At 39.2% G+C, this 26,978-nt stretch overlaps 1 protein-coding gene across 1 annotated transcript in view; it reads left to right on the forward strand.

Annotated features, from left to right (window-relative positions):
• The window catches only part of dapk1 (death-associated protein kinase 1), a 101,459-nt gene that overhangs the window by 22,217 nt on the left and 52,264 nt on the right, over window positions 1–26,978 (forward strand). Inside the window, exons 3-10 of the mRNA XM_036598347.1 lie at window positions 7,026–7,247; window positions 12,212–12,350; window positions 14,204–14,333; window positions 16,546–16,594; window positions 16,700–16,726; window positions 21,483–21,635; window positions 24,556–24,601; window positions 24,692–24,781. Of these exons, the coding sequence (XP_036454240.1) occupies window positions 7,026–7,247; window positions 12,212–12,350; window positions 14,204–14,333; window positions 16,546–16,594; window positions 16,700–16,726; window positions 21,483–21,635; window positions 24,556–24,601; window positions 24,692–24,781 (856 nt within the window). The remainder of the gene's footprint in view (window positions 1–7,025; window positions 7,248–12,211; window positions 12,351–14,203; window positions 14,334–16,545; window positions 16,595–16,699; window positions 16,727–21,482; window positions 21,636–24,555; window positions 24,602–24,691; window positions 24,782–26,978) is intronic.

Genomic DNA, 26,978 nt, shown 5'->3' on the forward strand with positions numbered 1-26,978 from the left:
ACGTAAATGACTCTCACTGCATGTAGCTTAAATTTCCCTTGTCCTCATTTGGGCTTCAGGTACTAATCTACAGCCAAAGCCTGGGAGTTTCTGTCACTGATCTCTGCAGTCACGACATAACAGTCCAGTTGAATTAACAGTATGTTTTTATGTGCTGATCATTCATGGTTTGGATTATTGTGGGATTGAGGCCAAAGATTAGGAGAGGATGGTTATCTTCTGCTCTCCAGCTGCTTTCAGTTCCATTATTCCCAGTGACCCCAGTCAGGCTCAGCAGAAGTGATGTGCTCTCATTGCCTGTTTGTGCAAAGTAGCCCCGGGAGCTGGACTGAGGTCGGCATGGGACTAATCAGAGCCTCTATGTGGAACTTTTTTCAAGCAGGTGTCTGTAGGCACTGCACGATGGCTGGACACTGTGAGTCAGCTGTCAGCTGCTTTTGGGGTTTTCATAGTCTGCGTTCTAGGGACAAGGTCAAAAATTTATTTCTGTCTTTTCCTGAAGGATGGAAGAATCTTAGACGTAAGTGTCGATGAATTGCTCATGAATGAGATGGTATTTGGCAGTTCATAGTTCATTTATACCTTTAGAATTTTTTATGTGTCATGTTTGCAAAAAAACAAATGCATTGTTTGTAGTCATTCCTTTCCATATCACTCAGCAGCAGGCATTCATGTGCATCTCTGTAGGTGTTCTGTGGCCAGACATGCTGCAAGGCACTGTGAGCTGAATCTCAGGTGAGCTGCAGCAGTCCTCTGAATCCTAATGAGCTGGGGAGATGAGGGGAAAATTGCAAGGGAACCTACAAAGGGAATACCACGATTCAATAGGGGAGAATACAAGATTCGGCTCTTTCACATTAGATGGGGCATCTGAGCAAGCTCTTGTTCATTACTGCTTATCTTGACCCACACACACACGCGCACACGCACACTTCTAATACAACTGGTATTACCGTAGCATCACACTGAGCTGCTGCTGGGGATTTGAAAGAATGACATTTAAATTGTGTATAAAGGGCAAGCTGGGGCAAAGGTAGTCCAGACATTGTAAGTCTCTGAGGATCTGTATTCATAGCACCCAGCCCAGCATCTTTCAGAGAAAAGCCAGGTGACAGGCGGCGTCAGCGTTAGTTATGCCGCCAAGACTGAGAGCAAGATGCAGACATTGAGCTTCTGTTGTCAGCTGGGGGTTCTTTAGGTTTGCCCTCTTCACTATATGCTCATTCACTCTCTGTTGCTTGTTCTTCTACTCCCTCTCACAACACATTTTCACACAATAAGCCCTTCCTTTCATGATGGTAAAACTACTAATCTTATCTGTCCATCTTGATAATCTACATTTCTTGCAAAATGCTAGGGGAGGGAAAGCGTTCTACAGAGGCAGCAATTGTGTTGCTTTTCTAAAAGCTTGCAAATAAGCTGCTTGAGTAACCTAAAAAAAATGAAACATACAATGGACACCCACGTTGCACTATGTTAAACACAGCCCGAACAGCGATGTAGTAATGCTTGGCTCAGTTAACTAAATTAGTCAGCCACATTCCTGCCCTGAATGACTTTATAATATGTATGGTTTATGCAATGCTTGTAACCTGCCAGATAATCTCTATCAGTACTGGATTAGTTACCCAATCCTCGGTAATAAAAGCTAGCAGGAGACGGTTGCAATAAAGCCATAAATGCCGTGGCTCCTGTAGCATGGGATAAAAACACACACAAACTCATCAACTCATCAACAAGGGTCCCTAATAAACCACCCCCCACCCACTTGTGTTGTGTAATGCAAATCTGTGTCTTAGTTTTGAAGCATGAGGAGCTGCTCGAGGAGGCCTCCAGTAAGTACACAGAAAACAACACGGCAAAAGGGGAACAGAGGCCATTCACATCCCTCCTTCTAACCCTCCCCCACAGCCCTGCTCAGATTTCCCTCTCAAACAAAGTGGGCAAAAGTTGGAAGCCCCATCCCTAAAAGGTAACAAAGGACAACATGATTCCTGCATTGGCATGTCTGGCAGTTAAAATCTCTGCTTGGTACTCTCCCTTTCTTTACAAGAGGAGCCTAAAATCTGAATCCTTTGTTTGAAGATCCTAATTAAATCATTAATGTTGGTTGGATATTTTGCCTGGTCCAGTTTATTCAGGAGTAACTACGAGTCGGAGCATGTGTTTCTTCCGAGGATCCCACGGGTATCATTAGTGAGAGGGATTTTCTGTTCCTGTGTGTCTGAAGAATATCCGGCAGCTAGCACTCTGTGTTGGAGGGTGAAAAGCCCTCTCTTGTTAGTGAAGCAGGAGGATGTTATCAACCATAATTCTGTCACTTCAGTTAGTCAGCAAAGGCCCTTAAGTTCAGCGAGCTGGGCAGGGCCGCCTCTGCAGGGAAACGCTCTAATTTGAGCCACCGCCAGCAAGTCATGCCTGTTAGCATCTGTGAGCGGCTGCTGTTATTATCGTCTAGGCTCTGTGTTCGCTTCAGTATTGCTCAACGCTTTTACATGCTGCATTACATCATTAGGCAACACTTAAGTGTTTCGTAATGTTGAGTTTAACAACTTTCGAAAGGGCCATCATTTAGAAGTTGGGTTTTCACAGTGTTTTTTTGTTAAAGAATGTAAAAGTTAATATTAGTGACAGTATAGTTTCTAGATCCACAAAGTGTGCTATGGGTTAGATGACCAAGACAAGGAAATAGTTCCTGCTTGTTGGGGTTGCTGCAGTACATTTACAGAACCTGGTGGAATGCCCTGCCTCTCACTGGCTGAATAGCGAGATTATTAAATGCAATCCTCATGAAAAGGCTTAGAAAGATGATATGATATAATGCTCTACAAAGAAGTCTAACTAAGCTCATACCGGTCTGCATTTTTATTCCATTATAAGTCAAGGTTGCACCTGCTGACTGAGATCTGTATACTGCAGAGGAATCCTGTTTCAGCATGCCGAGATCCCAAGGTCTAACCAAATGGAGGCATAGTTGTAAAATAATTTTACAGAAATGTAGACCAGCAGTGAGGAAGACAAGTCTAACACTAGGAGACCCATTGACTCTGGCTGGGTGCCATCTCAGGCTCAGCTTGACAATAATGTGCTTGTAGCTTGTACAAAACTACCGCAGTGCCAAGACTGAAGAGCACTTCCCCTAGCCAAGTCATTGAATATCCGCTGTGATTAACGAGCCACTTCATCACCATGGTGCTCCAGATAGGAGCACAAGAGCCTTGCTACATTGACATCCTGATACGCACATTTGCCCCATCTTCCATTCGGAGCAGACGTGGACAGCTCTTGAAAGGGTGCAGCTTCCCTAACGGGCTGACTCGCTTGAGGGGAAGACAACGTTGTGTTCTTTGTCTGGTGTTTACTGGGCTGTTGGCGATGCTGTTCACAATTCACGGTGGACTGCCACGCTCCGCAGGGGTTGTCAGTGATGAGCAAGGTGGAGTGAATTGAGAAAGCAACCCCCCCTTCCTCAGTTCCACACCCCCAACCCTGCCCCACCAGCCTCAACACCACCATGGAAACTGCCACGGCTGACAACCCATGATCCTCTCATTTAGGGGTGTCACCGACAAAAGCATTCGCCTGTGCTCTGTTGCCAAAAGCCATGCTGGGGGGGTCACAGGGGATGTAGGGTTTTTTAATACCCATCAGTGTGATTGCTAAGCAATAACTCTGCAACCTGAATGCAGCTAGGTCTTAGGTGCATAATTTGATGATGACGCAATCTCAAAAAGAATAATGGTTGGATGTGAGCCATATGTCATTGTCGAACTTCATGGTTATAACCGTGCATAGCCGTCCCTATGAGCTCTCTTTGGACCTAAGCATTTCTATTTGGGAATATGAGTCCAGGCTTCAGTCTGGGTTTCTACTTTACCATATCTCGTGGGCCTCTTCCAGAAACGGTTGATGTGCAGGCTTGGCTTCTTCGTCAGACCCTCCCAAGGCTGAGATAAAATTCAAATGTGCTGTCTCTATCTGCTGTGGGGCCTGCTTGGTGCCTGGACGACAATAGGTTAGGCTTGAAGTGAATGGAGGTCATTAACATGAGAAAGCTCTGCTGCAAGGACAGTCTTCCTTCCCGACATTGTTCAGAGATGTCTCTTTTTCAATGGCAATTGTTACTTCCGCAGACCGACTTTATTTGGTGACCTTGCTGCAGCTGTTCAGTGATGCTTTACTGTGTTGGGGAAAAACTGCACTATGCATTATTTAGTTTAAATGTCTACCTTTATCTTAGCCTAAGATATTACAGTACTATATTGTGAAATTGTTTCAACATCGAGTAGTCAGTGTGTTGACTAAGTATAGACTTGTCACTGTCTCTAACCAAGAAATACTGAGAGCAATCTATGCTCAAAAGCGGAACCCATCCTCATTCGATTAACCAGTTGTATAAGCAATTACATTTATTTGCTGTTGCTACTACAGTCAGAAACAACAAAGTGACCTGATATTTAATATTTCAGAACTAAACACTATATAAACAATCCCTGGCATAAAGCGGAACCAAAGAAACCAACAGATCACAGCCAGGTTTTTCCACAGAAATGGCTGGATAGTTTTGTTTTGGGATACATATTTACAGTAGGCTTGATCTGCTTTACAGTATTATCGGGAATCTCTGATAGATTCCATGGTCACCAAGTTGGGTGATTTAAATATCCAAAAAATTGCTGAGGTGAACTGTTTCATGTCATAGACTTTCAGAGCAAATCAGTATTGCCTGTGAGATTTTGCATTGAGTTTAATTTGCAAAGTCTGTGAGGGAATTTGCTTCATGCACCAGTAATATGACTACTTTGGTTGCGTTCACGCCTGAAAGAGCAGTGAAGAGCAATGACTTCCTGATTCACTGGGGAATATATATATAAGATGAAACACAGGCCAAATTCTCTCAGTCATCACCTTATGAGCAAGACCAGAGAAAACAGCAGTGATGTAGGTTGTTGTGCTGCACAAATCAGGAAATGGCTACAAGAAAATAGCTAAACAGTTGAAAATGCCAATTTCAACTATCAGGGCAATAACTAAGGAGCTTCAAACAACTGGAGATGTTAAGAATCTCCTGGGAAGAGGATGCATGTTTAGACTGACCATATACACAGTGAGGAGGATGGTTTGAGTAGACAAAGAATCTTCAAGGATCACAGATGGGGAATTGCAGACATTAGTTAGGTCTTAGGGTCACAATGTCTCCCAAACCACAATCAAATACCACCTATATAACCACAAGTCGTTTGGGGGGTTGCCAGAAGAAAGCCTCTGCTGTTAACGACCAACAAGCTCAAGCTCCTATAGTTTGCCAGATGTTACTGGAACTTTCAGTCGGACTGTGTTCTATGGTAAGATGAGGCGAAAATAGAGTTTTTGGCAACAAACACCAGAGGTGAGTTTGGCGTGGAAACAAAGATAGCCATGCAGAAAAGTACACCATCCCCACTATGAAGTATGGTGTTGGACCAAAGGGCAATTTATTCAGGTACATGGTGTCACAGACTCCATCAAGTACCAGCAGAAATAAACTCAAAACCTGACTGCCTCAGCAGACTGCCTTGGAGGCTTAAACTGGGCCATAGTTTGGATCTTCCAGCAGTACAGTGATCCAGAGCACACCTCAAAATCAACACAAAAGAGGTTCACTGACCACAGAATTAAGGACTGGATGGAGGAGAGTCCACAGTGTGGGCCTCAGAGTCTGAAGGATCTGGATAGGTTCTGTATGGAGAAACGGTCTCGGATCCTTTGCTATGTGTTCTCCAGTCTCATTAAGCAATATAGGAAAATACTCAGAGCTGCGATGTTCACAAGGGGAAGCTGCACAAAGTAAAATATTTATTTGCTGATAAGATTTAGGTTATACCAATTATTGTACTTCAAAAAAGTTTATATTTTTGTTAATATTTTGAATGAAAGATCAAAAGGAAAGGAAATAAGGAATCTTTTTATAGCCTGTTATGCTCATGTTTACCCAGGGTGCCAGTGTTTCTGCAGGGCACTGTACAGTCACTTGAGAGGCTGTATTAGAGGTTAACAAGAAGCACTTTATAGGCTGTTGATTAAATATATAGGCAGAACTGCCAGACCATGCTGAGAACAAAGTTAGCATGCATGTTTTTGTCCAAAACAAGCAGGTTTTTGTTTCTGGTTCTCTGTGGCAATGAAATCTTCTCCAGACTGTGTGCTGATGGTGATGATGTACAGATGGCTAGCAGTAATAAGCAGGAAACTAGCAAAAAATGTAAGATCTAAGCACTACTACTCTGTGTCCTTTTTTTTGCACTCGGTTGACTGATGCTGAAAAGGAGTCATTGTCAGTATAGAGAATGTAAACATAATACCCAAAAAAACTCTGATTTGCAGTCTTTTTATATTATCTACTGACCCTAGATCAGGTTACAGGGTCAAATGTTGGAGCCCGACCTTCAAATGGAGAAGTAAGCCATCAGTACCCTTTTGGTCTAGTGTGACTGGGATTAGCAGCATGGCTGTTTTTTACATGATGTTCCCTCAGCTTGAGTTGTTGGCAACGCTGCTGCGTCTTGGATGTTGTTCAGGACCTGTGTCGTGACTCAAAAGAGCTGAAATATGAACGTTAGAATAGGAACATGCAGTGCTTCGCTACGAGAGCATGGCATAAAGATGCAAAACCGGACGTTGAGAGTTTTAGAACCCTTTTTAGATAGGAGAGTCTCTGCAGTCATCACTGTAATCTCAGCCCTGTCTGAATGTTATTCATTATAGTCATGCATAAGCATTGTGGTATTGGTAAAATTTTAAACCCCTGTTACAGCCCTTGGTAATCTATGTAGGAGTTGACACGCTAATCCTGATTGGCTCATGCACAGATTTTAATGTTTGTATTATAATAGTTTGTAATATATATATATATATATATATATATTATATATATAGGTATAGGTATAGGTATACTCATTTTGTTTGTCTTTTTTTACGTATAGGAAGCCCTGTGGTGATCATTGCCATTTTTTTTAGCATGACTGTATTCTTGTTTTTTTTTCCAGTGGTCAGTTTGCTGTGGTGAGGAAGTGCCGTAAGAAGAGCACAGGCCTCGAATATGCAGCCAAGTTCATCAAGAAACGGCGAAGCAAGTCCAGCCGTCGTGGGGTCACCAAGGAGGACATAGAGAGGGAAGTGAGCATCCTGAAGGAGATCCAACACCCCAACGTCATCACTCTGCACGATGTGTTTGAGAACAAGAACGAGGTCATTCTCATCCTGGAGCTGTGAGTATCTCCGGTTCTTTGCTGGGTTTATTTTTTTATTTATTTTTTTTTTTGAAGGGCTGCATAATATATAGTTTGTTAATTGTTATAGCAATAATGGCCAAAACTGATATCATGGAAGTCTTAAATATGCAAATAAGCCATTTAACCACACAATTGATGAAACGATTCATTTTAATTATCATTAAAACTGGCCTATTAACGCATTTTGAGTATCAACCAAAGTTTGTAACAGTTTGAAGTGCATAGTGCTACTAACGTATTTGAGGCTTTCAATAAAAACTTGATATCAGTGAAGAAAATGATTTGAGGTTATTTGTCAGTATGTTTTGAACATTTTCATGTAATTTTGGTCATTATAATCATGATATTAAATTTTCATAACGTTTTATCTCTAAGACACACGCATTACTTATCATATGCTGTGCACAATTCCAGTTCCAGATGAGTGCATCTATGGGGGTTTTGATGAATCAAGATATTCATCATGTTATCTAACAAAACGGAACTATTTTGGTCCAAATAGTGCAGGCTAATCTTGAACCATCACGTTATTTGATAACCAGTTCATTTTTAATGTATTGCAATGCATTTCACAATATAATTGCAGTTCTAGCACTTAATTCCTATCATGCATACTTAGTTTGAAGGGGTATTTAAGAGTGCATTTGATAGACATTTGAAGTCAAATTGAGACAGGATTGGTAATTTGAAATCTGTATATTATCACTGAGGAAAACATTAATTAAACTTCATTTGTTACCAGTTGCTGTTTACACTGTCAAAATTTCATGAGTAACGGAGCAATAGACATGGTCTAAAATGTCTTAAAATCAAGTGTTGTTAGAATAATTAGCATTGAAAGTTAAGAATATTTTGCTTCTCCTGTAAAGTTAATGGTTTGGAGATTCAAAGGCCATTTGATTTAACTTGACTTGTTCTGTCACCATTGATCTGCTTAATATTTCATAATCAGTGTTAAAAATGTAGCCCTTTTCACAGTAGCCAAAAAGTACAGTTTCCAACTGTTCTGGAGGAGGTCCCTCAATTAAACTGTGCATGCTTTTCTTAATAATGTTGATGGAATATGTTTTGAAGGAAATGTGTATGATTTACAAAACCGGAAGTATCTTCATAGTTGAAAAAGCAAGTCAACGTATTATAAATGTGGTTATTGTGTTTAAATTGCTGTTTTTTTATTGCAGTGCGCATTTTTTTATATGAAGAAGGCTACAGTTGTGCTGTCATTTTTATCTCTGCACAGCCATCTTTGTGGAATAGTTTTTGTGCCAGAGGTTCTTGCCCCACCCTTTTTACCCCTCATTGCTCAATAGTAGCTCAAAACAGTCAGAACATTACACACACAAAAATCCAACAGTGTCCTAGTTAATCTGATAACCAACTTACAAGGAAAACTGATTTATTTGATTATATAAAAATATGAGCCAATTTCAGATGTTTCAGATCTCTAAATGTTGTTTTTCAATGATTAAAACATTCAGGGCAGTCAGGTTGCCAAAAAACAATATTAATTCCCACCACTATGTAGCTTTTCTGAGGGGCAGTAAATGAAGGTGTATCAAGATAAGATTTTCAAAGAAGGACTGATGAAAATAGAAATGAAACTGTTCTACTTCTGCAGCTGTAAGCATAGTGGTGTAAGTCACCCCTAATACACTTGAATCAGATGCTTTAACCTTAAGGCAAACACATCACAAGGCTGCTGTTGGTGGGCTGTAGTGTAACCGGTTCCTCAAGTGCAAAACTCGTTTGACCTGTTTGTGCAAGCACATGCAAGCAGCCCATTATCAATGCATCAGAAGAAGAAAGAGGCTCATTCATGTCTATTCCATGTAGACTATTCTAGTACACAAAGATGAATGGCTAAATGGCTAAAACCATTGACTGAGAAAGAAGAATTAATCCGTAGTAAACTCTGTATAAAAATGGCCTTTGGAGAGCTATTACATACGTATGTCTGTTTACACAACAGGCTTGGTGTCTCCCAGTCTCCTGTAGATCAGTATGTTGTGAACAGTTCAGCTATGTAGTTGCTGTGCTGAAAGATGTCTTAGAAAACCCTCGATGGAAAATCTCACAATAATGACTTGTTTTGTAGTGTCGATGGACTTTATGAGTAGCTTAATCTTAATCTCCTCCGTATGTGATGTCGGATTTGTAAGGAACTACCTTGCTTTCCTACGTGATGTTTTTTTTGTGGTTTAGGGGTTTTTTGTTTTGGTATGAGGTTTAAATGTCTCAGGAATTATTGCAAAATTCCCAATCACGATAGAAACCCCAAGACAGTCATGTACAGTATGTGACGGCACAAGACTTTTCCTGTTTTGCTGTACCATACCATTTGATACTTCCCCCTTCAGAGGAGCTTAGGAACTTTAAATTTGGAGCTCTGCATGAGTTAATGTCTCTTAGAGTGAAGCCTCCGTGACAGCATGCTAATTATGTGTAGATGTTTAAGACGTGGCTATCGGAATGCTGAACTGCAACATTTTTATGCGATTGGCACATAAAGATAAGGCATTCATATGAACCAGTCTTGAACTTAATTATTATGTCCAAGAAATGTCTTTTTTCAAAAACCCTTGAAGCGATTGTCAGCGATAAGCTGGTTCGGTTTGCCCTCCTATAACTTACACTGTGCTGCTGTTCCTTCTCTCTCATGTAGTTTGCTGTTGTTAAGAAAAGCTGTTCTAAAGCTGGTTTCTAAACCAACATTTACACATTATGTATTAAAGCAGATATGTTTTCTGGCAGTATGGTATAACTGAGCAACTCTGGAACTGGAGGTCAAGTTTCATATTCATGTCATTTGGTTTCCTGCCATAAAAAAACAGTACTTTTCATTATTGTGAAGTGAGCAGTTGCAAACTATCACTTTTTAAAATGGGGTGGGAAACTGTTGTTTTTTTTCCCCCCACTGTAAGTGGGAACAGAAACCTATCTGGTCACAATTGTTTTTGTAACTGGGCGATCAGTGGCTGCACCGGCTCGACCTTTCCATTATCAGCCTGAATTATCATGTCACCACAGCGCAGCTGTTCTGCTGCTTCCTCCTTCTAAATAAACACGCCAAGATCCTGTCAGCCCTCGCCCAGAAGCCATGATTAGAGCCCTGCCAGTGTTTCTATCTGCCAAACCTACAGACCTGTTCCTGTTCACAACAGTTAAAGGAAAAATAGAGTTCTGAAATATCAGCCACCAAAACATTTTGGCTGAAAATGGTCAAAAGTGGCACTTGTTTTCAGCCAAAAGAGGGGACAAGGCAGAAAAATTAAGTAGGACTGCAACAGAATGTCAAAATCTAATACTTAGAATAATTATTAGATTTTGACTTAAAAAATAATTTGAATTATAATGAAAACAAGAAACAGATTTAAAATGCTGTTGCCTTGGATGGCCAACTATTCACTGTTTTTGCGGATGCTGGATTTGTTGGCTATATACTGTAGACTACATACTGTAATAACTTTAGTGAGTTTATTTTATTTAAACTGTTTTGTCAGCTTAGTTTTGTACTTTTGAAAGCTGATTTATTCCTTTGTAGTATTTATGTTTAGTATGTAAAAATAAAATGGCAAATAAAAAAACCTTTGTTTTAGATTAAGAGACCCTTTTTAGTCCTACAACAGGGAAATTTCACCTCTGCAATCTAACCCATCCATGCAGTGACACACCACATGCACACTAGTGGACACACACTGGCCCGGGACGGTGGGCAGCCCTATCCGCAGCGCCCGGGGGGCAGCTGGGGGTTAGGTGCCTCTCTCAAGGGCATTTCAGTCACGTGCTGTCAGCTCAGGGGATTGAACCGGCGACCTTCTGGTCACAAGGCTAGTTCCCTAACCTCCAGCCCATGACTGCCCCCCCGGTATGTCTTAAATGTCTGTTTTAGCCAGGATTTTTCATTTCATGCATGACGCTCAATAAAACATGATCAGTTAATTGAACAATGCTTATTTCCATCATGCAGACTTCTGCAGTATTGTGAAGATCAGTATTATCATAAAAATGATTCACAAACGATGTATTGTGCACCCATACTTTGTGGTTTAGTACAAGATAATTCATATCATTTCACATTGTAAGGCCCTCTTGCTTGTTTAAAATTCGTATTCTTTGCCTTGCTGTGATTCATCTTGTGGACCTTCGCCCAATCCTGCACTGCTGAGATTGGATTCCTGTTTAGAATCTTCTGTCTGTAGCCGGTTGTCAGATTTCCACCTTGGGCATGTTCCATGCGGCTTGGCAGTCAAACTGCAGCTCACACTGTTGATCCCTAAATGCTGTATTGAACCATCTCCATTTTCAGATGAGATGCTGTCAGATTTTTCCTACAGGTTATTTAAGATATAGGTGCTCTAAGCTGGAGTCTCTACCTTTTCAAGTAGGGATAGGCAATATGATGATATGTTACTGTGATAACTTACAGTTGAGGATATCATTTATATCAACTGTATGTTTTATAAACAAGGACACTCAGGGTCAGTGATGTGAGGCACCAGAAAGCTATTAGAGTGCTTCTGATGCTCCTTTGTGCAGAATCCTCAGCCTGCTAAACAGGAGTGATACCAGGTTCATGAGGTGCTATGCTTCTGAAAAGACTGCGTAGTAATAAGTATCTGATTAACCTCCTCCTGCAGGCCCCCTAGTGGAGCATTTTTAGTTAATATAATCAAATAAAATATTTTTCCTCAAAACTATGATCAGGTGAATGAGTAGTTTTTTTTTTTTCCCCCCAAACCTTTGTTTACATTTGGCAGGACTGATTTGCTTGTATTTTTAAGACATTCCAACTGGTTTGCAAACCTCAGAAAAATGAAATATTGTAGTATATACTATATATTATTAAAAAGGTTTTAAGTCTTGTGATATTATATTTTGTCATATTGCCCACCCTAATTCTCACATACCAATGCCAATTCCTCCCTGTGTTTTCCCTGCAGCGTGGCGGGAGGAGAACTGTTTGACTTCTTGGCCGAGAAGGAGTCTCTCAGCGAGGAGGAGGCCACAGAGTTCCTTAAGCAGATCCTGGATGGTGTCAACTACCTGCACTCCAAACAGATTGCCCACTTTGACCTGAAGGTACAGTGCTAGCTTGAGCTATAATATATTTGATCGTCACCCAAACTCCACGCTGAGGTGATTAGACAAGGCTTGTAGCAGCCACAGCAAATCAATACAAATGTTTTCATCCACCTGTTGTATGTGCAGGTTTCTACCCAGTGACTCTGTTTACACCCCCAGATAGCTAAGAGATGGTTATACTTCCTGTCTTGGAGCCAAAGTTTTGGGGCATCTTACCTTCAGAATTTTTCATGAAAAAATTAGGAGTTCTTTGTAGTGTTATATATTTGGCAGCAGCTTCCTGATCATCAAATTGTCTTCCTTTCAGTGAAGAATAGGTTTTGTTGAAACAATGATTTGACAGTTTCCCTTTCCTGAACTGTTATTAAAAGTAGATATTGCAATTATTTTAAACCCAGAGGTGCTTTAAACAGCTGGAAGGTTTGAGTGCTGAAATCACAAGAGGATAAATGTGTGGAGTTTGGCATTATTTCCACGCTACAGCATTCGTTAGTTGATTTCTAGTTTTTGCAGAGAAAGATGGCAAAATTTAAACAGCTTTCTACTTAAAGGGGCATTCCTGTGACCTAAAACTGTTATATGTACTATGTTATTTGTTATGTTATGTAATAGTCTGTTACACAGCATTGCATCCCTCAGCCTCAGATTTTGTATTTTTATGTTTTCATCCGCCAGTGTACTCTCACTTCAGTATCCAGCATGCATTGTGCAAATACATCATACAACCACTGGGAATCCTCTCATGGCAGTAAAGAACTGTATTAATTTAGAGGCTAATAAACACAGACGTGATATTTAGCTTCCTTGCAGTAACGCAAGTTATCTGGCTTCCTGACACATTAGCCAGCTAGTGGGGAAAAACCACATTCCAACCAGCCTGCCCTCAAAAATCCAGTTGCACCTTCAAAATACATGATGAGAAGAGAGGTTTCCTAGGCTTTAAAAAAAATCACACTCTAGAGACTATTGTGGAACCACTGTAGGAAGTAAGTAGACATGGTTTACAACATATGTGGTGATTGATACATTTTTTTTGTTTTTGTTTAACATATTAAGTTCCTTAAAAAAACATGCTTTTTTATTCAGTACACATTGAGAAGCTAGGTGTCCCCAGACTTTGGACAGGCAGTGTAAATATTGTTGAGTGATATTAACATATGTTAGATTACTAAACCTAAGGGAGTGACCCGTTGTGTGACGTAGTTTTAACATCCTATACTAATACAGAGAGATTGTTATCTTACTCCAATAAAAAAAAGTGGACAAATTGAGCTAGCCAGTGGCTAACACATTAATTGACACAATACAACCAGAACAAATTAAATAATTTAGTCATCTGAGGAATAGTGAAAATTTTTTTTGCAAGTAACTGATAGACTTTCCTTGTAATCCCTTGTATTATTCCTGTCTGTGTAATAAGATCTGCCTCAATTCTGCAAGCATTCCTTAGCATATCGTTTTGATATTTTGAAGTCAGCAGAGCTTTTAAGGGATTAGGCTGTGAATAAAGAAAGCCGAGTGAAGGAAGTATTGTTTCCGTGGAATTTCCTGGCTGGGATGCGTTCCTGCCAGGCTTGAGTAGTGCTCTGCTTTCTAGAGAACACTTCTGTAGCTTTGCATGTGATTTCCATGTGTTATGGCCTATATCCTGGTTTTCTCTTTCTCTCATACTCTCTCTCCTGCTCTGCTCTCTCTGCTCTCTCTCCCTGTCCCTCTTGTTCTTGTTCTCAGCTTCCTCTTGTTCTCTCATTCTGATCCTTTCCTTTGATCCATTGCCCTCTTCCTCTCTTTCTGTGTTTTGTCTTATTTGTTTCTATCTTGTCTCAGACACTCTTTCTTGCTCTCTCCAGCCAGAGAACATCATGCTGCTGAACCGGAGCGTGCCTCACCCCCGCATTAAGCTCATCGACTTTGGCCTGGCCCACAAGATCGATTTTAGCAACGATTTCAAAAACATCTTTGGCACCCCAGAGTTTGTAGGTCAGTTACCATTCCCTGTTCTGTCCAGTCTCTCCACTCTGTTCATTTGTAACCTTGAACCAGTTGCATGACAGCATGACTGCTCAGATTCGTGGATCAAATATTGGTGTCCTGGAATGTCCTGCGAAATCCACTGTGGTTCAAATAAGGATTTGCTAGTCATGCTTTTTTGGCCGTTGAGTCAAATCTTGCCTCATACTGAAAACAGACTCTCCCAAACCACACAAGGTTGTTCTTCTACCCATGACTCAGTTGTGTTTAGTTTATAAGCTCAAACCCCCCCACCCCTTTTCTGTTTCTCTGGCATCTCACCCAGTCCTATTTGAATGGCAGCCAGTACGGCCGCAGGGTGTGATGAGACAGCAGAGCTAATAGACAGACAATTATCCCCCCAGATTAACCAAAGGCCACTGAAGAGTAGCATCTGTGCCTGATGTAGCATCATGCTATGCCAAAACCATGCTCATTTTTCAGCTGTGTGTAGCTTTAGGCTAGAGGTGTCACAATATGAGTGTTAATATTCATTTTTTCAATACAAGGGTCATGAGACGATACTTGCTGTAATCAAATATAGTTAGATATTGTGTATAAAATACGTGATAGCGGAAGTTCTATATATAGTTCTGTAGTTCATCTATAGTTCTTTGTTAACACAAACCGTTATATTGTGTTGTCGGAAGATAACCGCGTATCTCCAAAATGATAACTTTACAGGAGAAGGAAAAAACAAACCATACTTTTAATGTAAGTCAATGGACCCAGACATTTTTCCAAGTTGTTTTGAGACGTTTCTTTTGGTCCATTTTTCATAAAATACACACAATGTAAAGGGCAACGGGCATTTTCAAATTATGCCAAAAACTGAAAAACGGAGATACAAAAATGGAGATACAAGGTTTTCCTCCGACAGCAGCGATATACATAAGAGTGATAACCTTGAACCAAAAAATAAACCATCTCCGCTGCACAGCCATCAGAGCTGTAAAAAATACCTTGGATGGTTGATTAGCCAGGCTGTTTGAAATGGCAAGTTGAAATGAAGTTCCTCTATCGAATACAGTAATGATGTCAAAAGAGTGATAGATCAAATAGAAGGAAACCAACAACTCATTCCCTAGGGGTATTAATATCTACAGATTTGCACTTCTGTTCAGTTGTATAGTCCACCTCTGTTCGGTTGTGGATTCCGCAGTTTTCTGGGAGTGATTGAGCCACAATGGAAAATCCTCTCTTGTTCATTTCAGCTAGAAGGTCAGAACCACACTTTAAAACCACCCACAAGATCAGATCGCAAAGAACTTACAATGCAAAGTTCATTTGATATTGAGAAGTAGACTTACAGAGAGTTACCAAAAATGAATAAATATTGACGTTATGTTAGCATTTCTTTTATTATTCTGTATCAAAAATGCATTGTATCGTGAAAAACAGCGATACATACTGTCTCGTGAAGTTTGCGTATCATTACATTCCTACTAAATTCTCGTTTTGCTATGAATTATATACTATATACTGGAACCTATTTTTCCGTTTTTAAAAACAATGCAAAAACATGGTTTTCATTCTACAAAACAAGACTGTACACACTAAAATAACTTTTCTTCAAATTCAGAACAGACCTACTCTTCTGTTAGAGCTGGACAATATTATAGTGTTTGTCTTTGCCATGAGAAATTACATCACAATATGCTTTTCTGAGCATTTCATGGATATTGCATTTAAAAAAAAACAACTGGATGTTTGATAACAAAGAGGTCATTATCAGCCCCATTTAACTCTTTTTTCTACTTACAAATACAAATGTTGTATTGATTGTGTTTAGAATCTGCACTCTCTACAGAATTTCCTCTTGTTTCAATGAGCTATGAGTGAGAAATAATTAAAGTAAAATTACAACATGCTTTTGTTATCACTGTCCAAAGCACCAGCATATTCACTTTTTATTCAACTATGTAACCACTGAAAAACTTCTCTCAGATTAGACACAGCCCGTAAACACTGTATTCAGCTCCTCCATTTTTATCATTCACACGTCTGAAACTGAGATTTCCCCACACTCTTAACGAATGATTCATTTCACAGTTCAAATATTTCGGTGTGAACAACAGGGGGAAATATGCCCTCCCCTCCAGTGAGTGCTCTGTTCCAGACTTTTCTTTGTAAGCAGTTTCAGACAGTTTAGTTCAAAGTCTCTGTCTTTGCTGTTTTTCAGCTCCGGAAGTAGTAAACTATGAGCCTCTGGGTCTGGAAGCAGACATGTGGTAAGAAAAACACTCCACACTGGACTGAAGTCTGATTATTTATTCTTCGTTGTCCTCTCGGGTAATTGCTTTTCTCTCTTTCTCTCTCTATTTTTCTCATTCCAGGAGCGTTGGAGTGATAACTTACATATTGTAAGTATTTCATTACAGTGATGACGACTGATTTAAAATGTACACATATTTCACATTTATGTTACCTTTATTCACTTTCCCCAAGACTTCAGATGCCTTCCATTTTCACAATTGCTTTGCATTTTATAAAGCAAATGCCATGAGCATTGCTCACACTAATACACAATTATGGTGGCCTATTTGCTTGGACATTATGAATTATATTTAGCATGGAAATTGATTTTGGTAATACTTTGTGCTGTAGTCATTTCATCGGAAGCATCTAATAGAGCAGCAGCATGCCCATTTGGTTTTGTATTACTGCTGTAATTGATGTTCTTTTACAGAGAAAGGGAAATGCTTGATAATAGAAAGTTTTTTCATAAAATTAATTGCAGGATCATATATTAACCCTTACCCTGCATTCATACCGGCCACAGTGTGTGCTACAAACGGCCAGAGTGCATTCATTTTCAATGACATGGCCATTTCTGGTGAGGGGAGACAACACGAACATTGGCGATGCTATTTAGGCACTGTTGACGTCACGACAAACTTAATGAAAGTTTAATTTTATTCAAATTAAGAACAAAGCAATGTGGCGATTACCAATGGAGGTTCAGCATAGTGGTATGTGCTTTATCTCCACCACTGTGAAGCAGTGTGCTTCTGTTTGGTTCCTAGATATTTGTTCGTGCTAGAAATGGCAGTGATCACAACGAAAAACACTTTACTTACTAACTGCACAGATGCGCTACACAGGGATTAAGTTTATAAACAAGCCATTTCTCTCTTATTTTTAGTGAGAACGCATCCGATTTGTGGTCAAGTTGTTTTTGTATGCTCTGTAGCCATTAGCCAGTAAATTACGGCATACTGTCATGGCATTTGTTTGACGTCATTGAAGCCATGGCAAGCAACGGTCAGTTCGAGTTCATAAATGCCCACAGACAATGAGCGTCCAGCGTTTTGCATGACAACAGGCGAAAAAGTTGCTGCTGTGAATGCAAGGTTAGAAGTCTACGGTTACATAGTCGTATAATTGAAATATTTGTTACATTTACATTGGATGTACATTCTGCCTGTTAGATTTTTTACCTCCCATTTTTTCAATGTTAGGATATGACATAACATAGAAGTTTATTTTCACAAAAAAAAAAACGTATGTGTAACAATAACTTTTTAATAATAACAATAAATTTTTAATAATAATTTAATACGTTTTTTTTAAAGATAACAGTTTGATGTAGTGTATAAACATTCATTTGAAACATGCCATTCACTCCCCAGTCCATGCAATCCAGCCTGTTTTAAAGCTATTGTTTTAATGATGACATGAAAACCAATACATTTACATATACCTGCCTTTTCAGCCTGTAGCCCTCTCATGCCACTGTTATAAGGCATGGTTAAGCCAGGACTGCTTTTTGAATGAGGCTCAGTACAGGGCAGCCAGTCCGAACAGAGGTCATTCATATGTATATCAGTCTCAAAGACACAGTAACAAAAACAGCTTGTTTAATTCTAAGATAAAGACAGTTTGGAAAACAGCCATGTAAATATAAATTACTCTTTTTGATTCATGAAACCACATAAAGATTATAACTTCTCCTCAGGTGACAAAATAGCGCAGGGAGAGTAAATGTAGTGTATGGGCCTTTTATGAGATATGAGTGAGAAGTAATTAATATAAAATTAGGCCATTATTACTGTGGCTGTAAATGCAACTGTGTGGGTTAAATTTGTCCCCAGGACCTTTGTGTCTAATGGTAAATTTGGCTGTGCTACTCCACTGATGTCAGTGGAAAGTTTGTCTCTGTGGCATACATGTGTGTGTGTGATGAGGTAATAAAAACAGTAGAGGCGGACTGCAGCTGGAGATAAAGCATCATGGGAAGCTGCTATGGTGGGAACCAAACCTTGTTTCACTTCCAGCAGTAGTAAGGCATTGATACATATCTGTAGTTAACGCCCAACACTATGGCTGCATAGCAGCTCGTTTGTTAGTCGGGTAACACTTTACTGCAGGGCTGTGTTGGGCTGTATGACCATACATACGGTCATGTGCAAAAGTTGACCTGTGAAAGGACATGTATTGTTGATTTTCTATGTGAAAAAAAAAAGTTAACACATCCTCTACAGAGAACAAACTTCTGCACATTTTAATGCACAATTATTGTTTATTTACTGAATTTAACATATTGGAAAAAAATAAAAACATAAAAAGTGGCCTTTGTAAATGTTATGACATGTTTTATGTTCTACATGTTATTTTTTCCATTATCTTAAACTCAGCAAATAAATAGAAATTATGCACTACAATAGGCAAAAAAATGCCATATTTAAGTTTCTTCCGTAAAACATTTCATTTGACCTGGGCTGTTTTTTTTGCATATGACTCATTATGACAACAGCTCATTATGACAACTGACTTAAAGCTACTTAAACATTTATAATGGCTTTTTTCAATAGGCACAGTCTGTCATAAAGGCTTCTTTGATGTGAAGTTATATAACACCTTTGTCAAGTGACATTGTTTTTTTTCTGACATTAGATGGTGTGATGATACATTATTGGGTGAACAGCATGGCATGTAATAACAACTGACTTAGTAGTTTGTGTATTACAGTGGCATCATGCTGATGTGACATATAACTTAAACTTTATGCACAGTAAAATGAAACTTGTATTACCTAAGGGCCGGAGATAGTGCTCACTTTTGTCATGTGACTTTATTAATGCATACTGCTTTACAGTAAAGTGTTAGCTTTAATCGTTATCACAGCATCAGCCATCATAATACAACATGCAATTGGGCTTCTGGTCAGTCAATGTGTCCTGACCAGTCTCAGATATTCTTTGGATTCTGTGATGAATCAAGACATTCACATGATCCAACAAACGTATATCATTTTGTCAAAACAATGTAGGTCAGTCTAGAACCCCTTCAGTGGCCAGGATCTGTCGGCAAGTCCAACGCTTTATTACAATGCGCCTTAGGGTTTAATAAGCCTGAGATTTTGAAGTTAACCATGTTACATTAAGCATATGGTTTTCGTGTATTGTATAAGGTATATCATAATCACAATAAGTAGCATTTATTCGCTCACTCATCATCTAAGCCACTTATTCTCCTGGGGAGAGCTGGAGCATATCTCAGTGCTCATTGGGCAGTGGGCAGGAAACACCTTGGGCAGGTCACCAATCCGTTGCAGGGCAGTATGTGGCAGCACAATGGAAATGTAGTATTTTGACCATATCATGCATTCCTATGCAATACCTTCCTTTTGTAACTCCTGTTAAAGGGTGTGGAGGAGTCCAAATGATCCCTACTGCGCCTCTCTTTTTTTCCTTCTGCTCTTACATCGACATCTTTTCTTCTTGTCACACAATCCACCTTTGTTGTGTTTTATTGTCATGTCAACCTCTGTTTGTCTCTACATTTCTCTTTTTTTTGGTCTCACTTTGTGCTTTTGCACTGGGTCTTTATTTTCCTTCTGTCTGTGTCTGTCTCTCCCCTCTCCCTCTCCCTCTCTCTCTCTCTCTCTCTCTCTCTCTCTCTCTCTCTCTCTCTCGTTCTCTCTTTCTCTCTCTCTCTCACTCTCTTCCCCCCCCCCTCTCTCTCTCTCTCTCAGCCCTTCTTCCTCCCACGCTGCTGTCATTCTTGACACGGTAAAAATAGTGCCACACATCAGGTTGTTATCATGTCCCATCTCGCATTGATTCCACGCCTTTGCCTTGTATAGCCCTTTTTCTTTCCTGCTTTTTTTTCCCCCAGTTCACCGTTTACCCACCATATTTTCAGAGCCAGATCAAGGTTCACCCGCTGGGAATCCCGTTAATTGGGTGTGTGAATGAAGCACAGCTGCAGTGTTAATGAATTTTCATGTTTTTACCACAAGGCCTCCAAATGGCATGCGCATGACCCACAGCTCTTCCAATATTTGCCCATTGCAGGCCTTTAATTAGTCATAGCAGTGAGCAGAAGGGATTAAGAGAAGCAAGAATCTTTCCAAGGCCCATCATGCAAAAAGGTTCATTGTAGTCAACTGCCCACAGTAGGGGTGACCTCAAAGTGATTTGGTTCAATTAAAATTTTTGAGAAAACGATTCAGTGAATTGTTAGATTTCACCACAATTTGATTAGAATATTTATTTAAATAATTTTTAGGTACACAAAATACACAAATATGACTGGATTTACTCGCAGAGTACAGCCAAATAAAAACGAAACAGCATTCATATTTTGTTTAAAGTAGCCCAAGAATTTTTTGGCCATAACATAAGCACAGGGTTCTTATTATACCTGACTGTAATCATTTAGAACATTCCAAAACCAATGCAGTTAAATTGACACCTTCAGTTTGTTCCCTTAAATCTATAGCCTGCAGCCGTCTTAATGAAGGTCAGTTAAAATCCGTTAATTCTCATTCCCGTCTCCTAATTCCCTGCTTATATTTTACCACGACTGTAAACACTCTCATAATATACTTTCTGAAGTCTGTAGTAAACAATGTGCGTTTTCTCAGACTTAAAGCATTAACGCCTTGCTTTTTTGGCAGTCCCTTGACTTAACACTAATTAACACAAAGCAGCTTTGTGCTTTGAGTAACTGCATCAGTGCTTTGTTCACTCTTGCTGCTGTTGATAGCCTTATCTACCCACGGAAGAAGTAAAAATCCAAAATAAGATGCAAAAAAGACTACTGAGATGCATTTTTGGAAATCCTAAACAAATCATGACTTCCCGACTTTTTTCCTCATCTTTCATCGTGTAGGCTGAGTGGTGCCTCTCCATTTCTGGGTGAGAACAAGCAGGAGACGCTGGCCAACGTATCAGCGGTGGACTATGAATTCGATGACGAATACTTCAGCAACACCAGCGCTCTGGCCAAAGACTTCATCGCACGGCTGCTCATTAAAGACCCAAAGTAAGAATCAGAGCCGTCAACATGGTTTAACTTTTATATCTGTAGAGTTATTGTGGTGTCTGTACTATTTGATTTGTTATGCTGTGGTATGTAAATCAAATTTCATAATTATGAAATTTCATAACTATGTGATTTACTACATAGTGCCCCCAGAAAGTATATGGAAAATTGTTTCATGCTTAAAAATGTATTAAGTTCATTGGGTTACCAAATAAAGATGTCAAACCAGGAGGCTTTTATTTCAAACAGACATTTTCAAGACTGTAAGTTTCAGACTTCTTCAGGTGTGCAGGCTTTCCAGCAAAAGGTCATGTTTCCATCAGTGAACACAAGCTCACCGACATCACTGTAAGAAAAATGACCCCAGGCTTTGTTATATCCATCTCTGTGCTTTACAGTACAATTAGTGCAGTCTGGTTGAAATTCTTCTCCAGGCTTTCTCCACACAGATAGACTAATAGTGTTTTGGCCTGGAACAAATATCATTATGCTAAACGTTTTAAGAAGTAACCTCACCACGTCATCAACGTTTACCATTACTTTTGGGGGCCACCTTATGTCATAAAGTACATTTACATTCTGTATCGACACTTTATGGCATTTTTGTTTTGATGCATAGAAATTAGGAAAACGTTGCTAGAATGTAAAAGACTTTTTTCTGCCATATTTATAAAAGAAATATCTTCTCTTTTGTGTACACAAACAAATGTGGTATTGATTGAAAATATGGAATCTACGAGTGAATCATTGAGCTGTGAGATATGCATTGAGAAACCTTGGAGTTCATTTTAATATCAGAATTGTTTATCAGAATTTGGGACTTACTCTTAACATGATTTGTAACTTAATATATTAGTTTAGAAAAAACAAAAAATATTTGCTTTGTTCTGAATATTATACATAATATAATTATTAATAATAAGAGGGCTAACTGAGTCTAGTAAGGCTTGATATGTAGCCAATGTGATGCGTGATGTATTGTCTGTAGTCAGGACAAACAGTTCTACATCTGTCGCATGCTTTGCGTAAGAACTTCGCCAGAAACCTGACTCTGGAAAGAGGAACTGACACTTTATAGACAGGAATCAGCTGCATACTCCCCAAATCTTGGACAGTAGTATTTCCTGTTTTGCCTTTCTATTCGTTCACTGCGTTGCAGTTTGTGGACAGCGATACATCAATTGCAGTGCTAGTGAACTTCTCCCATTTGGTCCTGCTTCACACTGTGGGTTGACCATATTTAGACCCAGCTTTGTTTTGAGTGAGAACCAAAACTTGTTCCATAGAAATCACTGTCTGATCTAGATACTACACAATAGCATGGCAAAAACCACAGCAGCATGGGTTTAACTGAAGCACCTGGGGAGCCATTCATGTTCATGTGTGACTATTGTTGGAGCAGTATTGTGTGCTCGATTATGAAGACAGTTTGAGCATTGTTGTGGAATGTGGATTTTTGTCACTGTATTGTGTCCATTTGCATTTTGCATTATCCCAATTAAGGTCTCAAGGAGTGAAATACTCCAATGCAGTGTTTCTCAATTCTGATTCTTATGTGGTCCTACATTGTACGTTATAGTGTTTTCCCAGCTCTAAAACCCCTTGCTATATGAAGGGCTTGATAATTGGCTGCAAAATTAGATGCAGACCTGAGATACTCTAAGACATAGACTTAAAAACACTGTTCTAAAACTGGGGAGCTTAACCCTGCTTGACCCTTCCCCTAGAGTTTAATTCTAAATTTGAAGTGGGTTCAGGATTGCGATTGCTATGTTAATGTGGTTTGTTAAAGAAAGTGAGAACACTGCCTCGCAAATTCTGGTGTGAACCAGATAATAGACCCCCTGAGCAGCTCAGTCTCAGTTCACTTCCAAATGAACTCTGGTATAGTTCATTTGAAGTATAAACACAATACAGACTAAAAATGGGATCAACCATCATCTCTTCTCTGCACTTTCAGATGCTGTTTTGACACATGTATGTGTTTGTTGTGCGTGTGTTTTATCATTTCAGTGAACAAGGCTGAGGCATGTTCAAAGCCATTATAAAATACTCATACACATGGTACACATTTCACTATGCACATCAATAATATTATGTATTGGCACATCAGATTATTCAGTTTTTGTAAAAGGAGTAAACCACACAAAGCTGTTACAGGGATTTCACCTTGCTTCCCATCATGCAAGATCATGGCTACACGTTATGTGTCATTAAATCTGCCCAGTTGTGACTTTTTACTCGTATGACTTAGATCTTTTAGTTCGATGTTAAATATGTTCAGTCTAAACGCTAAACAGACCAGCATTAAAATGCAGCAATGCGTCATTTTCTGCTCTGGTCTGGACCAACGAAACTGATATACAAGTATGAACACAAGCTTAAAGAAATATTTTGGCAATGGATAAAAAGATTAACAAAATTCAGGCTTCATGGCTGCTGCTACCGTTGTAACTACAGGAAAAAAATTTTGTTCATTTTTATAGATAGCATTCAGTGTCAGAAACCACATGAGCAAGTCTGTTTGAGATGACTTAACAGCTTGATGCAGCTTCAGCCAGATGTGGTATGGTAGTATGTGCAAAGTGGTAGTATGAGAAATATCAGCTTCCATTATTTGTGAGCTACATTACCCTCATAGCTCCCGTCCAAAAGTAAAGATGTAAAGTTTAGATAACAAACAAGTCTTGGCTGATCGACTACATTTGACTTAAGGAGATACTTGTGTAAATCATATATTTTTTTTTTGCTAATGCTTGAATCTAACAAACCTAGGTTGAATATTCTAATATTTCTGAAAGCTTAGTTAAATTCAGTGTTAACCAAGCTCTGCAGTCAGTCTCTAGGATCTCCAGTCCCTAAAATAGGACTCATTTTATCCCTGGGGTTATTCTGACTAGTTTTCCCTTTTTTTCCACAGAAGAAGAATGACAATCCAGGACAGTCTGCATCACCCCTGGATCAAGGTTTGTCCATCCTCCCTCCACATGGATTTAACCTGTTAATGACAGCAAGAATATGAGTTTATTAAATATTTGTCATTTTTTGTATTTCAGCCAAAAGACACTCAGCAAGCACTTAGTCGCAAGGAGTCGGCAGTGAACATGGAAAAATTCAAGAAATTTGCAGCCCGGAGAAAATGGAAGGTAAATTACAATTCTCGCTTCAGTCCACTTTGGAACACTCCCTAGAAAAAACAGACAAGTTCAGTGATTTGATCTGCTCTAAACAAATACTTGAAAAGTGTGCTTGTGCCCAGTGAAGTGGTAGGAAATCAGTCAGAGAATTTAGTCACGTTAGCTCTCCTGTGCAGCAAAGCAAACAAATGTAAACCCTATAAACATGTGTTCGCTAACCCCCATTCCTGAAGGTCTACCATCTTACAGAAGTCAGCTCCAACCCAGAATTTAGAAATCTAAAAAACTCCTCATCCAGCTGGCAAAGGTTTTGGGAAAAAAAAAACCCTTGGATTATTTGATCTAGTGTGACCAGTTAGCGTTTTAACTAGAGCTGCACGATAGGTTGTGAACATTATTGCTGCATATTTTGATGATTAGGACTGAGACCATGATAATAGACAATAATAGCCATAAAATTGATAAATACAAGGTACTGTTTGTTTTTACTTTCCATTTCCTACGTGAACGTTCTGTGCTCCGATCCATTATGCGTAACTCCAGTCCAGGGTTTGCTTCAATTACACACGCAGCAGTGAGTTGTCCTGTGCTCCCTGGGATGAATGTCACACTGGCGTGGTGCCACACAATGAAAGCAGCATTAGAAGCAGTATTATTGTGCTTAATTATATTTTAATGTTAGTTATTTTGAGGTCTTTTACATTATGTTGATTTTTATGGATTTAATAGGGTTGTACTCGTATGGGAATTGTGGGACAATACTGATATCCGATATTTCTCATATTTGTCGATACTTATGCCACACATATTTATAAAATGTAGAAATTGGTAGTACATATATACCTGGGTTAGCAATACAGAGATATATAACTTTTGTTTATATACAGTTACAAATGCAGTAAAATGCATATTTTAGCACAGGAACTCAGTATCATTCAGAGTTTTCCAAACATGTGAAATATACTTTGGTGGTGAGGTGCAACCAGAAAGGAATAGGAAGTCATTTTTAAGACCTTATAGGAACACTATATGGTCAAAAGTAAGAGGACATCCCATTCCAAAACCATGGGCATTAATTAATAGCTATGTGCTTGACTTTACACACCAGCCAGTAATGGGTGTAACTGAAACACCTGAACTTAATAATTCAAAGGGGTGTCTACATACTTTTGACCATGTAGTGCATGTTATTTACAGACATAAACACTAAGTAATTAATTTACAAATGTGGTACTTTTTTCTGCACTTTTGATTTTTCTTACTTTCTCAAAGAGCCACATATGGGAAATGATAGCCCAACGGTAGGGAAAGGATGTGCAGACAAGCTGCCAACACATCCCCTTTTAATCTCTTTCTCAGGTTGTCCTTAAAAACAAATACTTGGCTTTAGCTTTATTAAAATACGATTAAATACTGAGCGCACTAAAGGATGATGATTAAGATCCGTTTCTGAGGCTTTTGGCTCCTGTCTGTTGCACTACAGCATATCAGAGAGTCTTATTTAGAAGCGTGAAATCCACAGAGGTTTTTATGCACTCTGGCAGTGAACTGAAGTGTTTTATGACTGACAGGAGAAACTTGGTGTGGTTGTAACTGTGATTATATAGTCTGACTTTAACTATCACAGTGGACAAAACCGTGATCGCTGGCAAAAGTGGTCAGTGTTAACCACTGAAAATGAAGATGTGAGCTAGACTCGAATAACATATTTTATTTGACTATCATCTGCTGAAACTGACAAAACCACACTTCCCGAATATAGAGCCATTTCTTCTGACTGTGCTTCAAGTTAAAGGAGAATTTCATTTTTTTTTAGTTTTTGTATAATTTAGTTGTTAAGATGTAGAAAGTCATTCCAAATAGTCTGATGTAAAGTGCTCTATTCTAGAAAAAACTTACTGAATCAAAATTGTTCACAGTGGTGGTGACCGGAACCAGACATCTGAAGATAATGCCTCTAAAAGCTCCTTCACAGAATGCTATTAAACAAAATGCTAACACTTATGTTACGCTATGTTTTACCATGTTATATAATTTAATTTAGGATTTTGGGTTAAAATCTATATATTTGGCAGAGAGGTACATGTAGGGTATTGTAAGGCAAAATTCATTTTGGATAACAAATAAAATGGCTATATTTGTATCATATACATCATAAGCTAGCCCAGTGACAGTAAGATGCACAGAAAAGTAGACATTCTTTCCA

Source organism: Colossoma macropomum, unplaced genomic scaffold, assembly GCF_904425465.1.
Source record: "Colossoma macropomum unplaced genomic scaffold, Colossoma_macropomum, whole genome shotgun sequence".
NCBI lineage: Eukaryota > Metazoa > Chordata > Actinopteri > Characiformes > Serrasalmidae > Colossoma > Colossoma macropomum.